General features: G+C 31.8%; 1 protein-coding gene across 5 annotated transcripts in view; it reads left to right on the top strand.

The window, feature by feature from the left end:
* The window catches only part of LOC131800489 (tropomodulin-like), a 75,292-nt gene extending 66,013 nt beyond the window's left edge, over positions 1–9,279 (top strand). For 3 of the 5 annotated variants that reach the window (XM_059118755.1, XM_059118756.1, XM_059118754.1), the window contains exons 7-9: positions 971–1,243; positions 1,962–2,407; positions 8,728–9,279. In XM_059118755.1, the coding sequence (XP_058974738.1) occupies positions 971–977 (7 nt within the window). In that variant the 3' untranslated portion in view covers positions 978–1,243; positions 1,962–2,407; positions 8,728–9,279. The remainder of the gene's footprint in view (positions 1–970; positions 1,244–1,961; positions 2,408–8,727) is intronic. The other 2 variants (XM_059118758.1, XM_059118757.1) reach the window with 2 other exon arrangements.
* Positions 9,280–12,848: the final 3,569 nt, after the last annotated feature.

The following is a 12,848-nucleotide window of genomic DNA, read 5'->3' on the forward strand; positions in this document are numbered from 1 at the left end:
ATGTAGTGATTTTGTAATATTTCCAAATAAAAGAAAAAACTGGATTTTAAGCAATTTTTTAATTTTTTATTTATTTTTTTTATTTTTTTACTTTGTTTTCAAAATTTGCATGTTTTTTATGTTACCGCCATAAGTTGATGTTATTTTGTAAAATCCAAATTTAAAATGTTTTTAAGTTGTTATTTTTTGATCTATTGTTAATGCATTATTTGTTTGCTTTTTATAATTGTTGTCCTGTGCCCGCTCGCTAAGCCCTGTCCTTCAAATACGCTTTCCTTTTACACACAAACAAACAAACACACACACATTTTATCAATATTTTAAATAGTCATGGTAGATTTATACCCCAAACAACACGATTTAAAAAGACACAAAATTAACGAATTTCCAATCATTTCTTGTGACCTTCATAACTATATTAAAAACATCCGAATAATCAAAATTTCTCAAAAAAATGAAAAGATTCGCTATCTAGATAAAATAGTGACTTAATTTCTTGTGGTAAGGGAATTTTTAAAACAAAGATCCAAATTTTCTCAATTTCGAGTTCAAAACGGAAATAACCTTTTCAATACAGGGTGAGGTAAAAAACTGCAACAAAATCAAGCGCCATAATTTTTACATTTTTCTTAAATTTTATTGAATGAAAGCAGAAAATGTCAGAAATAGCATCAAATTTTAGAATAAGTTTAGATTTGTTCGAATTGGTCACCTTTGGCACGAATTATGGCCTTCAAACGGCCAATGAAACCGTCACACGCTTTCCTGAACTGTCACCTTGTGTGGCTCATAACAAATTGGAAATTATTAGTAACATAAACCATGATTATTTAAAATAAATTGATACAATATTAATTTCAAACACCACACATACAAAGGACACATTACCCGAACAATCATTCTCCCAAATTTTTCAAACTCCATTAATAGTTACTGTATTATTTTCTATTCCATTCTTTTTTCATTATAGCAACTAAACTGCGATTTACATTTCTAAGTAAATTTTATTAAAAGAAACACACAAAAAATGGAAACATAATTACACCTACCCAGTAGTTTAGTCGCCTAGTTGTCCTGATATACAAAAACCAACTTAACATAGTTTCCTTAAAACAAAATATCTCGGACCATCAAAACCAAATCTACGCCATATCATCGATATAAATAATATCTATGTGGATTATAAAATGAAATCAAATTAAATTTTAAAAACAACAATCAATCCCCAGTCTAATGTGAACAAGTTTGTAAATTTTGAAATTTCCCATTATTTTGTAATAGATGTAAACAAAATATTTTGTGTATGTTGTGTTAAAAATACAAAATATGTGCAATTAAATGAAAGAGAGATCTACTAATGCTTAAGCCAGCATACTGTTGTAAAACAAGCTATTATTCGGAAAATATAAAAAAAAAACTTCAAGGAAATGTGTTCTCAGACCTTTATATTTTTAAGCCGATCTGGGTTATATTTTCCCAGCGTTATGAAAATTAACCTTGTTGGCCATGAAATAACAAATTGCCATGTGTGCGTCGCAATTTCTAATTTTGAAATCAATAAAATAAAATGGAATGCCAATTTTGTGTATGCTCTATCTTTAACTGAACTTTTGAATCACAACGCTTCTCTGCTTCTTATAAGCCGCCCAAGAAAACTGAAATCCAAAAAAAAATCCTGTAATTTTGGTTAAAATTTTGAACTAATTCCTGAATGTTGTTATTTTCCCTTGTTCTACAGCTAATTAACCCCCTTTTGCAAAGACAAAACAAAAAAACTGAAATATCGATTAAATCAATATTTCAAAAAATTGTTGTTTCGCATATTGTTTGTTATTGTTTTTCTTGTACTAAAACAAAAAAAAAAAAACTAAACCAAAATTTATATGTATTTTATTGTACCAATCCGACTAATCCATGTTTGTTTTTGTTCTTTCCTGTGTTTCTTCCATGTCTATTTCCAGTACGTGTGCAACGCCTGAATCAACGTAAATAAACAACAAAATACGTTCTAGAAAATTATACAACAACAACATGATCAGAAAGCATCCAAAACAACTACATACGCTCCACCAAAATTACCTACAAAAAGAATCCAAATATTTGTTGTTTTGTTGAACCACCACCTATTTCAAACCTAATGTAATCGTAAAAGTGTTCATTCTTATTAATTACCCTGCAGCCTGTGTGTGTGAAATCAATTCAATTACAACAACAACAACAGCTTAATTTTGTGAAAACTTTAAAGCAACAACTACAACTACCACCATACTCAACGCATACGGAATTGTGTGGGATAACAAAAAAAAAATCATCACCAACCTCCAATATCCTAAGTCCCACCAAATGGAACACAAGACTAATTGAAAATCCCAAGAAAAGTCCCCTCAAAACGATTTTTGTAAAATCTGTACGTATATTTCTTGTATGTTTTATGTGTTTAGATATAAGTATTTAGAAATATGTTGGTATATTATTTAATTATACCCTACAACACTATGTGTTGGGGGTATTATAAGTTTGATTGGCCCAAAAATTATGTAACACCTCGAAATATTGGTTTCCCACATAGGAAAGTATATATGGATCTTCCTAGCTCGCCGAGCTGAGTCGATCTAGCTATGTATGTCCGTCCGTCCGTCTGTCCGTCTGTCCATGTTAATTTGTAATCACTCTACAGGTCGCAATTATGGCCCGATCTTCACGAAATTTAGAATGGAGTTGGGTCTGGGGTCAGAATAGAACCCTATTTCTTTTGGAGATGATCGCCAAATGTTTAGGGGTTGAAATGGACCAAATACTGAAAAATTTTCGGATTTTGCAGTAGCTATACAGGTCGCAATTATTGACCAATCGACGCGGAATTTCGCATGTAACTAGAGTTTGGGGCGGGGAAGAAGCCTACCAATTTAGGTGGTCATCGGATAATACTTAGCGGGTAAAATAGACCATATCTTTTGTGTTGAAAAAAATCAAAAATTTTCATTAAACCGCGAATATTTTAAATCCCGGCGAAATCACAAAGCCATGACAAGGTTACTTCTGATCTTTACATTGGTGTTAACATCCAACAAAACGGATATATAGCAAAATATGTGCGATATATACGTTTATCAAAGAAGATATGCTTGAAAAATCTCTTATATGTCGAGAACGGCTGAACTGATTTCCACAGTTCTCATTAATTCAGAATGGCCTCTTGACAGGAAAGAAAAAACGTCTAAAAAAATCGCATAAAAATATCTCTCTAAAGATGAAAATATGGATTTTGTAAAATTTTCTCATAATTTTTCAATTTTGTCATATTTTTGGCATATTTTCATTTTGAATTAAACATTTGGTAATATTTTTACAGCTAACAAAACTAAGTAGTTAGGATATCATATACAGATCGCATTTATGGCCCGATCCTTACGAAATTTTGCATGGAGATAAGATGAGGGTCAGCATAGAAGCTTATTCTTTTTGGAGATGATCGCCACATATTTAGGGGTTAAAATGGACCAAAAAACTGCAAAATTGTCTGCAGGTCGTAATTATCGCCCGATTCTCACGCACATTTGAATGGGGGTTACCGGACATTACAAAAGCCAAGCAGTTTTGGATGGCCATCCAAAAATATTCAATGTGTGAAATAATTTGCCAACTTTTGTAGACAAAATACAGTGACTTTTTGGAGAATTCACAAATACAGGAAAGACGCACTTTTGACTATTTCGTTAACGCTGATTTCGCTGAAGAATATAGTCAAATGTCTGTATCTCATGTAGATGCGTTTCAGTCAAAAACCAATAATAAATGTTAATCTTTTGCCACTTCTGAGAGATCATAGGTCTTTGGGAAATATTGGTTCCGGATCTAGGAAGACCATTTACGTGCAACATCTACCAATAAATTGGAAATGAGCAAATTAGTTTAAGTTGCTATTATTCGAAAATTAGAGAACGAAACCTGATGGTTTTCTTTTATTATTTGTCACAATATCTTGTGGAATTCTTTCGAGTATCTCGCCTATATAAACTGTATGGTTTATTATAGTGTTGTAGGGTATTCAACGGTCGGCCCCGCTCGACTGTAGCCTTTGCTTACTTGTTTTTGCATAGAAATGTTTTTATTTAGATGATCTTTAATGTGATTTTTTCTAAAGTAACGCCAGGGAAGGTCTGTATAAATATTTGTCTTTGTTCATACAATCATACGCAATTGTCTCATATACATAAATGTAAGATGGGAGGGCATCAAAAAAAAAAAAAAAAAAAAAAAAAAACTCCGTACCATACATTTATGGTTACACAATTTTGCAGACGTCCTGTTTAGGTTTCTTTAATTCTAAGAAATATGTGTATATTTTTTGAATATGTAGCATATACCCTCTAAATATAGAGGCGCCTTTGAGAATGTCTCCAATCCACAAAGAACTTGCATAGTTCATTTTCCCAATAAATGACAAATTGTTCGTTAGAATAGCTGTAGAAAGGATAGAATATATATTAGAATATACTGAAAACATATAAATGTTTTCCTATCTATAAAACAATTTTTAAATTCTTCATACAAATTACCCCTTAAGCGTTTATGAAACACTTAAATCAGAAAGACTGTCGACCTGAACATGATACAATAGTTTAAATTTATATTTGTAATTGAATAAAAGGCTACAGTCTGGCGAGGTTGACCATGTGATACCTACAACAGTATAATTTATATGTAAATTTCCAATTTAGAATCATTGTTATTTGTTCCTTCTTTTGAATTATCCTAATTTATCTGGCATCAGAATTTTCAAAAACTTACGATCTCTTAAAAGTATGCAGAGTATATTAGGTTTGTCATTCCTCGAAATAAACATTTTAGACCCCACAAACGATATATACTCGATCAGCATAAGATTCTATGTTGATTAGACATGTCCGTCTGGCTAGAATTGTTAGTGGGCCATATACAGGGTGAGATAAAAAACTGCAACAAAGTCAAACGTCATATATTTTACATTTCTTTATTTAAATAGCATCAAATTTTACAATAAGTTTAGATTTGTTCGAATTGGTCACATTTGGCACGAATTCTGGCCAATGAAATGGTAATTTTCTTTCTGTTGCGGTGTAAGTTCTTGCACTTTTGGGAATTTCAATGGCTTTACCCCGAGCTCATTTTTCAATATTTGCGAGCCATTTTCGGCCACTGCGACGCGGGTTTCTTCCGTCCACTTCCTTGACGTCGGACTACGCTACCAGTATCACGGTAACGACCGATGGTACGAGACACAAAAGATTTATTCACATTTAAATGCTGGAGTGCTCTAATGATAGCCACCTGTGGGTTTCCATCCAAATATAAAGAAATTACACTCTCACGCTTGAATTCCATCACGAATAACTTTTTTTGTGGAAAATTCTCACAAAAAATGCTTTTGTACGCTTGTAAACAGTATAATGAGCTGTCACTGGAATAATTTCAACAGCTGTCGGACGATTGGCTTAGAAATGACAGCAGTCCAAAGTTGGTTGCAGTTTTTTTATCTCACCCTGTATACTCGACCAGCAAAAGACTCTATGTCCGTCTGGCCAGAATTTTAGGTGTTGAAAATGGGCCATATAAGTCAAAATTTTGATATAGCCCATATAGCATTGCATTTGAACAATATTTATGCGGAAAATGTTTCACATAAAAGTTATACTCCATTTCAACCGTTAAATACACTCCGATGTCGATTTAAATTTGCTAGGCTTTCGCCCTGGTCTTGTGCAAAATTTAAAATATGTATGTATCATTCCTAAAATATTTTGTGAACATCTTCAAGACTATAGGGTTCTATTCTGGTCCTAACGCTAACTACATGCAAATTTTTATGAATAATGTAACTGCGACCTGTAGAGTGATTACAAATTAACATGGACAATGGGTCATTCCAAAGCCAGATTGACATAACCCGACGAAACTTCAATTTCTATTGCACATGTATTTTCCCTTCCGCAGTTGCAAAGAACGACAAATCAATTTCGAACTGACGCTTTAATTTGTAATAAATAGGAAAAAAGCTGAAATTACTGACAAGGCATTTTTAAGGGAAGAAAAAAAAACCTTGGGAGTTGAGCTGAAAGTGAGTTTGCCAAGGAACATGTGTGATTGTATTAGAGCTGCAACTTGCATGTATAAATGCAGATTTAACTCCATTGTGTTAGGGCATTAAGCAAAACTAAACCCCTCAAGATTTGACAAAATTAGAACAAGGTTGACATTTCTATAATATTAATAATAAAAGTGTCACTTTTAAATTGATTTCATTTATTTTTTCTAAAATAATTTACTGTAAACTTTGTAAAATAACATTGTTTTGTTGAAATTAGGTTTATTGCCCCCACTGCAAAAAAAAAGTAATTCACCTAGAAAACTTGAATGTCATATTTGTTATCTTTGTTATTTTGTAGCTATTTGTAACTTGTTTTTATTTTTCTCCTCCGAATGTTACTGACCGTTATTAAAAAAATTTTTCCTTTAGTTTCATGTTTGTCACGAGTCTCCGATGAGCTTATTCACCCATGATCGCTCATGTGAGGTTAAAAAGGTGACGCATTATACGTGTTAGCATAATTGCAGTTAAATCATTATTATTTCATCATATTTACATATTATTCATACGCATAATTATTAGTCATTGACTAGTTGCTTAGCATTAGTGATTTTTCAGACTACTACGTATTTTATTAATGAAAAATGGGTAATTTCCATGAGATTACAATGAACTTGCTTGTTCATTTGCCTTTAACCTTTTGCCTTATTTATATTTTAGATGTTGCAATAGAGGCCCCAATATAACAATATATTATCCAAAAAATATATTTCTACTACATTACGAAGCCTTGTCACTTTAGACAGGCTTTTCTATTTTTTTTTAAATAGTCTGTAGTTTGTAGCCAAAAACCTATATTCGAACTCTGCTGTCGAACTTTTAATAGCTGAATCTCTTCCTATAAAATGTTTAATACAGGGTGAGATAAAAAATGCAATAAACGTCATAATTTTTAAATTTTATTGAATGAAAGGAAAAAATGTCGGAAATAGCATCAAATTTTAAAATAAGTTTAGATTTTTTCGAATTTGTCACCTTTGGCACGAATTATGGCCTTCAAACGGCCAATGAAACCGTCACACGATGCCCGAATGTTGCTCTGCGGCATTGTGCCCATTCCTGGCGGTGATCGACACTTTGGTATTTTTTAGTGCCAACCTTGCTTTCCAAAATACTCCAGACACAATAGTCCAACGGATTGGTATCCGGAGATTTTGGTGGCCCTTGTGCGCTGGAGACGAAGCGGGGAACCTCTTTGTAAGCATTCTTGGGTAGCGCGTGCTGAGTCCTGTTAGAATGTCCAAGGTCTGCGGCCAAAATGTTTGCGTACCCAAGGCTTTTATACACCCTCCAGAATAATTTCGCGATAATATTCGGCATTTTTTGATGCCACGGTCGATTAATACGTGCGGAGAGCGACCATCGGCTATTATGGCGGCCCACACCATCACCATGGCCGGCGCTTGAGTTCTGGTGGCTAACCGAAGGTGTACATTTTCAGTTGACCTCTTTGGCAAGTAAACACGATCATTTTGTTTGTTTACAAACTGCTGGACAACGAATGTTTTCTCATCGGAGAAAACCAAATTCGGCACTTCATCACTTTCGGCCAAGCAAAGCAACTCTTTAGCTCTTTTGACTCTATTTTCTTTCTGTTGCGGTGTAAGTTCTTGCACTTTTTGGAATTTCGATGACTTTACCCCTAATTTTTCAATATTTGCCGAATGGAATATTGCGATATGTTCAGCTCACGAGCCATTTTTCGACCACTGTGACGTCGTCCACCAGTATCACAGGAACGAGCGATAGATAGTACGAGGCACAAAAGATATATTTACATTTAAATGCTGGAGTGCCCCAAACGATAGCCACTTGTGGTTTTCAAGCCAAATATAAAGAAATCACACTATCACGCTTGAATTCCATCACGAATAACTTTTTTTCTGGAATCAATTTAACAGCTGTCGGACGAGTGGCTTCGTAATGACAGCAGTCTGAAGTTGGTTGCAGTTTTTTCATCTTGCTCTGTATTCTGCACACTAAGAATATATACCAAATTGTTAGATTTTAATCGAAATTTTTCAACTCAGGAGGTTTTACATCTTAGAGAAACAAAAAATGTGGATTACAGATGATCTTTTCATTTTCGTTAAAAAAAATCAATAAAACTAACTCAGACAGGAAAAGACCGGTTAATAAGTTAAAAAATTAACCGATTATTTTGTCCAAGAACTTATAATTCCAGTTTATGCTAAATCAGGTCAGTTTGGATTTTTGTCTTAAAGCTAGAATTATTTAGATTATGATAACTTATGACTGCAATATACTGCTGAGACTACCACACATAAAAAAGTAATCTCGCTTGTAGTCGGAATACGGTTCCTTCTCAAGTGTTCATAAAAAAGTTATATTCTATTCTAAGCTATACCTTTATGAAAAGACTTGACATTCCTCCACGTGCTAATACATAGAAACCCTATATAGGAATTTCTAAACCACACATGTTCTCGTATCTAAAATTTCTTTATATGTCTAATTTTAGATAGATAAAAGTAATAATATTTATTTATATATTTCCCCTTAATTATCTGTTAATAAGCTACAAAATTAACCTATGATATTACAAACTAATTTTTAACTTTTTTTCTTTCTTGATTTAGCTGGACGTCAGCGACGCATGGGACACTTTGGCAGAAACTATACAATTGGCTTTTATCAATAGACATCGATGGGGAGCAGCGGTTGCGGTGCATTAACACTCAAAAATCACATAAAATTGTATACAACAATTTGTATTTGTTTTTACATATTTCATTATGTATTTTATAAAATAATATTTATCCAAAAAGAAATCAAAATTGTGCATACATATTTGTTTGTATGTATCTTTATTAGATATTTAAATTTGTTTCTTTTTTTTCACACATTTACAATTGTTGCAATTTTTGTCATTTGAAAAAAAATATATATTTTTTTTTAATTTTAGAAATTTTTTCATCATTTAAAAAAGTTTTTTTAAAGAAATTATTGTAATTTGAAACTTACAAAATTAATGTACTATATTCAAAACATTTTATATGACTGTAGAAAATAGTACATTGTGTTGTTGAATATTTTTGAAAATTGAATTGTATATTTTTTAGTGCTGCTACCCCTACCCACCTTCCTCCCCAGCCTCATCTCATTAATAAATTGTTGTGTGAAATACATTATACCCAGCTGTTTTGAAAAAAAAAAAAATATTCATTTATTTTGAACTAATCATAAAATAACAATTGTATGTGCATATTTTAGCTCTGGAAACAATAGGTCCTTTTTATATGATTTCTCCGAGAAACATATATTGAAAAAGGATTTGTCATGAGCTGGGAAATGCAATTCGTTCAAAATTAATGCAATATTAAAAAAACATAGCAAAGGCATAATTCCCTTGTGTTGTATGATGTGCTTTTTTGTTATTTTGAAACATTGTTGTAATTTTTTTTATAAAATTGGATATACATTTTCACACATAGGACAACAAATGGGAATCGTCAAAAAATAACAACTAAAAAATTAAGAAAAAAAAAGACATTTGCTACCACAAAATTTTCTATCTTATCTATAAATGTTCAACACATTGCAATTTCCTTAATTTTGTCGTTGTAAGCTTTTTTCCAACCTATATGGGAATTATATTCATCGTCTACATGGCATGCTTTATTATTTAAACATTTTAAAGAAAACAGGCTAGATATTTCACAAAACAAAATAAAGTGCTCTCACACCACACGTACACATTAACAATAAAAAACAACAAAAACCAACAGCATATAACTTTTATAAATCGAAAAAAATTAATCACGTAGTTTTATAAAATAATTAAAACAATCTTTCACCAACAATATTTAAATACACAATCATATTTATATAATATAATTTTTACATCAATGCAATAAGCAAACATTTTAGTTTTTTTCGTCATTTCTTTCTTTCAAACTTATTTTAGTTGTTTTGTTTTGGATTGCCATAACTAAATCATTGCAATTCTTTTAAACTACCAGTAATATTTTTTTATTTTTCATATTTTTGTGTATTTTATAAAAATACAATTTTATATAATTATTTTATTGCATTATTTGTTTAAGTTTAGGTTTTTATAATTTTTCTTCAAACATCTTTAAACAAAAAAAAAATTCTTTTAAAATCGTAATGTAATAATTTAAATTTTAATTAAACAAAAAACAATTGTATAATTTAAAGTAAACCACACAGCAACAATTCAATATATAAATAATTACACTTTATATATTTAAAGAAACAAACATTAAATAATGAAATGATAAACTGCTTATAAATTATGTAAAATGTAAACCAATCATAAAAAAAAAACTTTGTGAAAATCATACAAAAAAATTAATAAAATTTTAGAAAAAAAAAAAAAAAAATAAACCAATTGAGTTTTATTTGTTTAAAGAAGGGGAAGGATATTAGAGGAATGCCAAATCTTTTACCCACAAAAACACATTCTAAAGGCAAAATATTTGAGAACAGCAACAAGAACATTTAAGAAGGTCATCATCGGATTTTAAAATAACCTGTAATACAATGTATGCAATTCCAATCTGGGTTTTAACTACTCCCATTTCAACATTTACACTGTGCAACAGCCAATCTGGGTGGGGATGATAGTATTCGTTAGCGTTATACCATAACGATAATTTTTGACGAAATTAGTATGAACAAGTCAAAAAGTATCAGACGTATACCCTCAGCCAATGATCGATTATTTAAATATATTTTAACTTCTGTTATGATTATTCAAAGTCTTGACCCTCTATGGAGTGGGTTCTGAAGGAATGGGTCAATATTGTCCATTTCATATCGGACCTAAATAAATACGATATAAATATTTCGACGTCCCAGGTAACTTCATCATAAAATCAATATTCATCCCAAGTTTCTGGTTGAGAGAAATATTAAGATATAGCAAATTTTAAAAAATCGCCGACTTGTTTCGAAATTTATGACAGATAAAAGTATTGACAAGTGTGACCTTTTTGGGTTAGATACAAGAAGGTTTTCGCAGATATGTAAATATCACAACAGATCTTGTGTTAGCAAATGTATGCATGTGTGAAAGTTGAAGAGACTTGAATGCTTATTTGGCTTACTTTGAGCGTTTTGTTTCTCAAAATCTTGAACCCTATGTGAGGGATGTACCAGAAGATCTTGTGTTGATGGAGCTATTGAGATGAGCCAAGTCTGAATGGAATCGGATGTTAATTTCGCGTTTTATGAGCTCCATTGATATTCAAAAGTTCGACCTTCAGTGGGGGAGGTACCAGCAGGAGTGGACCAATATATTCCATCTTAATAAAAATTGTTGGGATGTGTGAAATTTGAAGACAATCGGACTCTTAAATCACATTTTATAAAATTTGTAATTATTCAAAATTTTAACCCTTTGTGGGGGAGATACTTGATAGAGTGGACCGATATTGTCCATTTTCGCACCTGATATAGCACTGGCGCAAATATTAGGATTAGCAAAGTTGGAGCAAAATCGGATTATCGTTTCTCTTTCTGGGCAGAAAATATATTTTTGGAAAATTTCGACATTTTGTGAGAGAGGTACCAGAAGGAGAGGACCTATATTGCCCATTTCCGAATTCGATATTCGTTTGACCAAAATATTACGAAGTACCATGTTTGGACCAAATCGGATACTCCTCGTGCGCACCAGTCAGACAGACGGACATCTCTAGATCAACTCCAAATGTCCTAAACGGATTCGGTCCGAAGAGACCTAGGGTCTAAAACCGTTATTTCGGCTAGGCACGTTTTGATCGTATAAAATGATATATACCCTCTCTAGGCATATGGCTGAGGTTATAAAAATATGACAAAAACCAAAAAAATAATTGAAATTGTGATATATATGGGGGCTATACCAAAATGTGAACTGGCATGACCAAATGTGAAACATTATTCCCTTTAGTTGCTTTGTGAGAAAACTAGCCCATAATATGTCTATTGTAAGAAATGTGGAGTCTAAGAGTCTATCCTACATTGTAAAAAACAACATTTTATAAAAATTTAGTTGATTTTGTCCGAACTTCGTAAGTTTACATACCAACGCAATTTTCTCTTTAAAACCAATGATATTCCTAATTCTCCTTTGCACGTATTGAAAATAGAATATTTGCACTACATCATGGTGAAAAAATCATAGAAATATATTAGGTATTTGCTGAGATATTTCAATTTGAATTTAAACATGTGCAGGAATATACCTACTACTCTGTTCTGGGCGCTTGTTACATGAAAAGTAGAAAACCCACAATCACGAATAACAAAAATGCCAATGCACTACCACAGACTTGCCATATTATTTTCTAAACGTCTCTCTCATAGCATCCAACTGTGAAGCATATTCTAAGGCGCTTATGAAAATCAGCATCAATGCTCTTAAGTGTGAATTTGTTTAAATTTGTTCTGAATAATCTCTGCAAATAATTAACTAATTTTGTGATTTCTTCAGTATTGTTTACAAAAAATTTTGAACTATGTTATACACAAAGAAAATGTATTAAAATATACCACAGTCTAACAATATTACAGTTATTTTTTTGGTTTGTATTATTAAAACATTCGCTTTAATAATATGCCTTAAAGTAAGCTTTAGACATCAAGAAAACACACAATACAAAATAGTTATTTTCTCGACAAATACTACTCAAAGCACACATATATTCCTAATCCTGATCTATTATGTTCAAGTTGAGAAGTTTAGCAGATG

The sequence above is a fragment of the Musca domestica genome, unplaced genomic scaffold, assembly GCF_030504385.1.
Source record: "Musca domestica strain aabys unplaced genomic scaffold, Musca_domestica.polishedcontigs.V.1.1 130, whole genome shotgun sequence".
Taxonomy (NCBI): Eukaryota; Metazoa; Arthropoda; class Insecta; order Diptera; family Muscidae; genus Musca; species Musca domestica.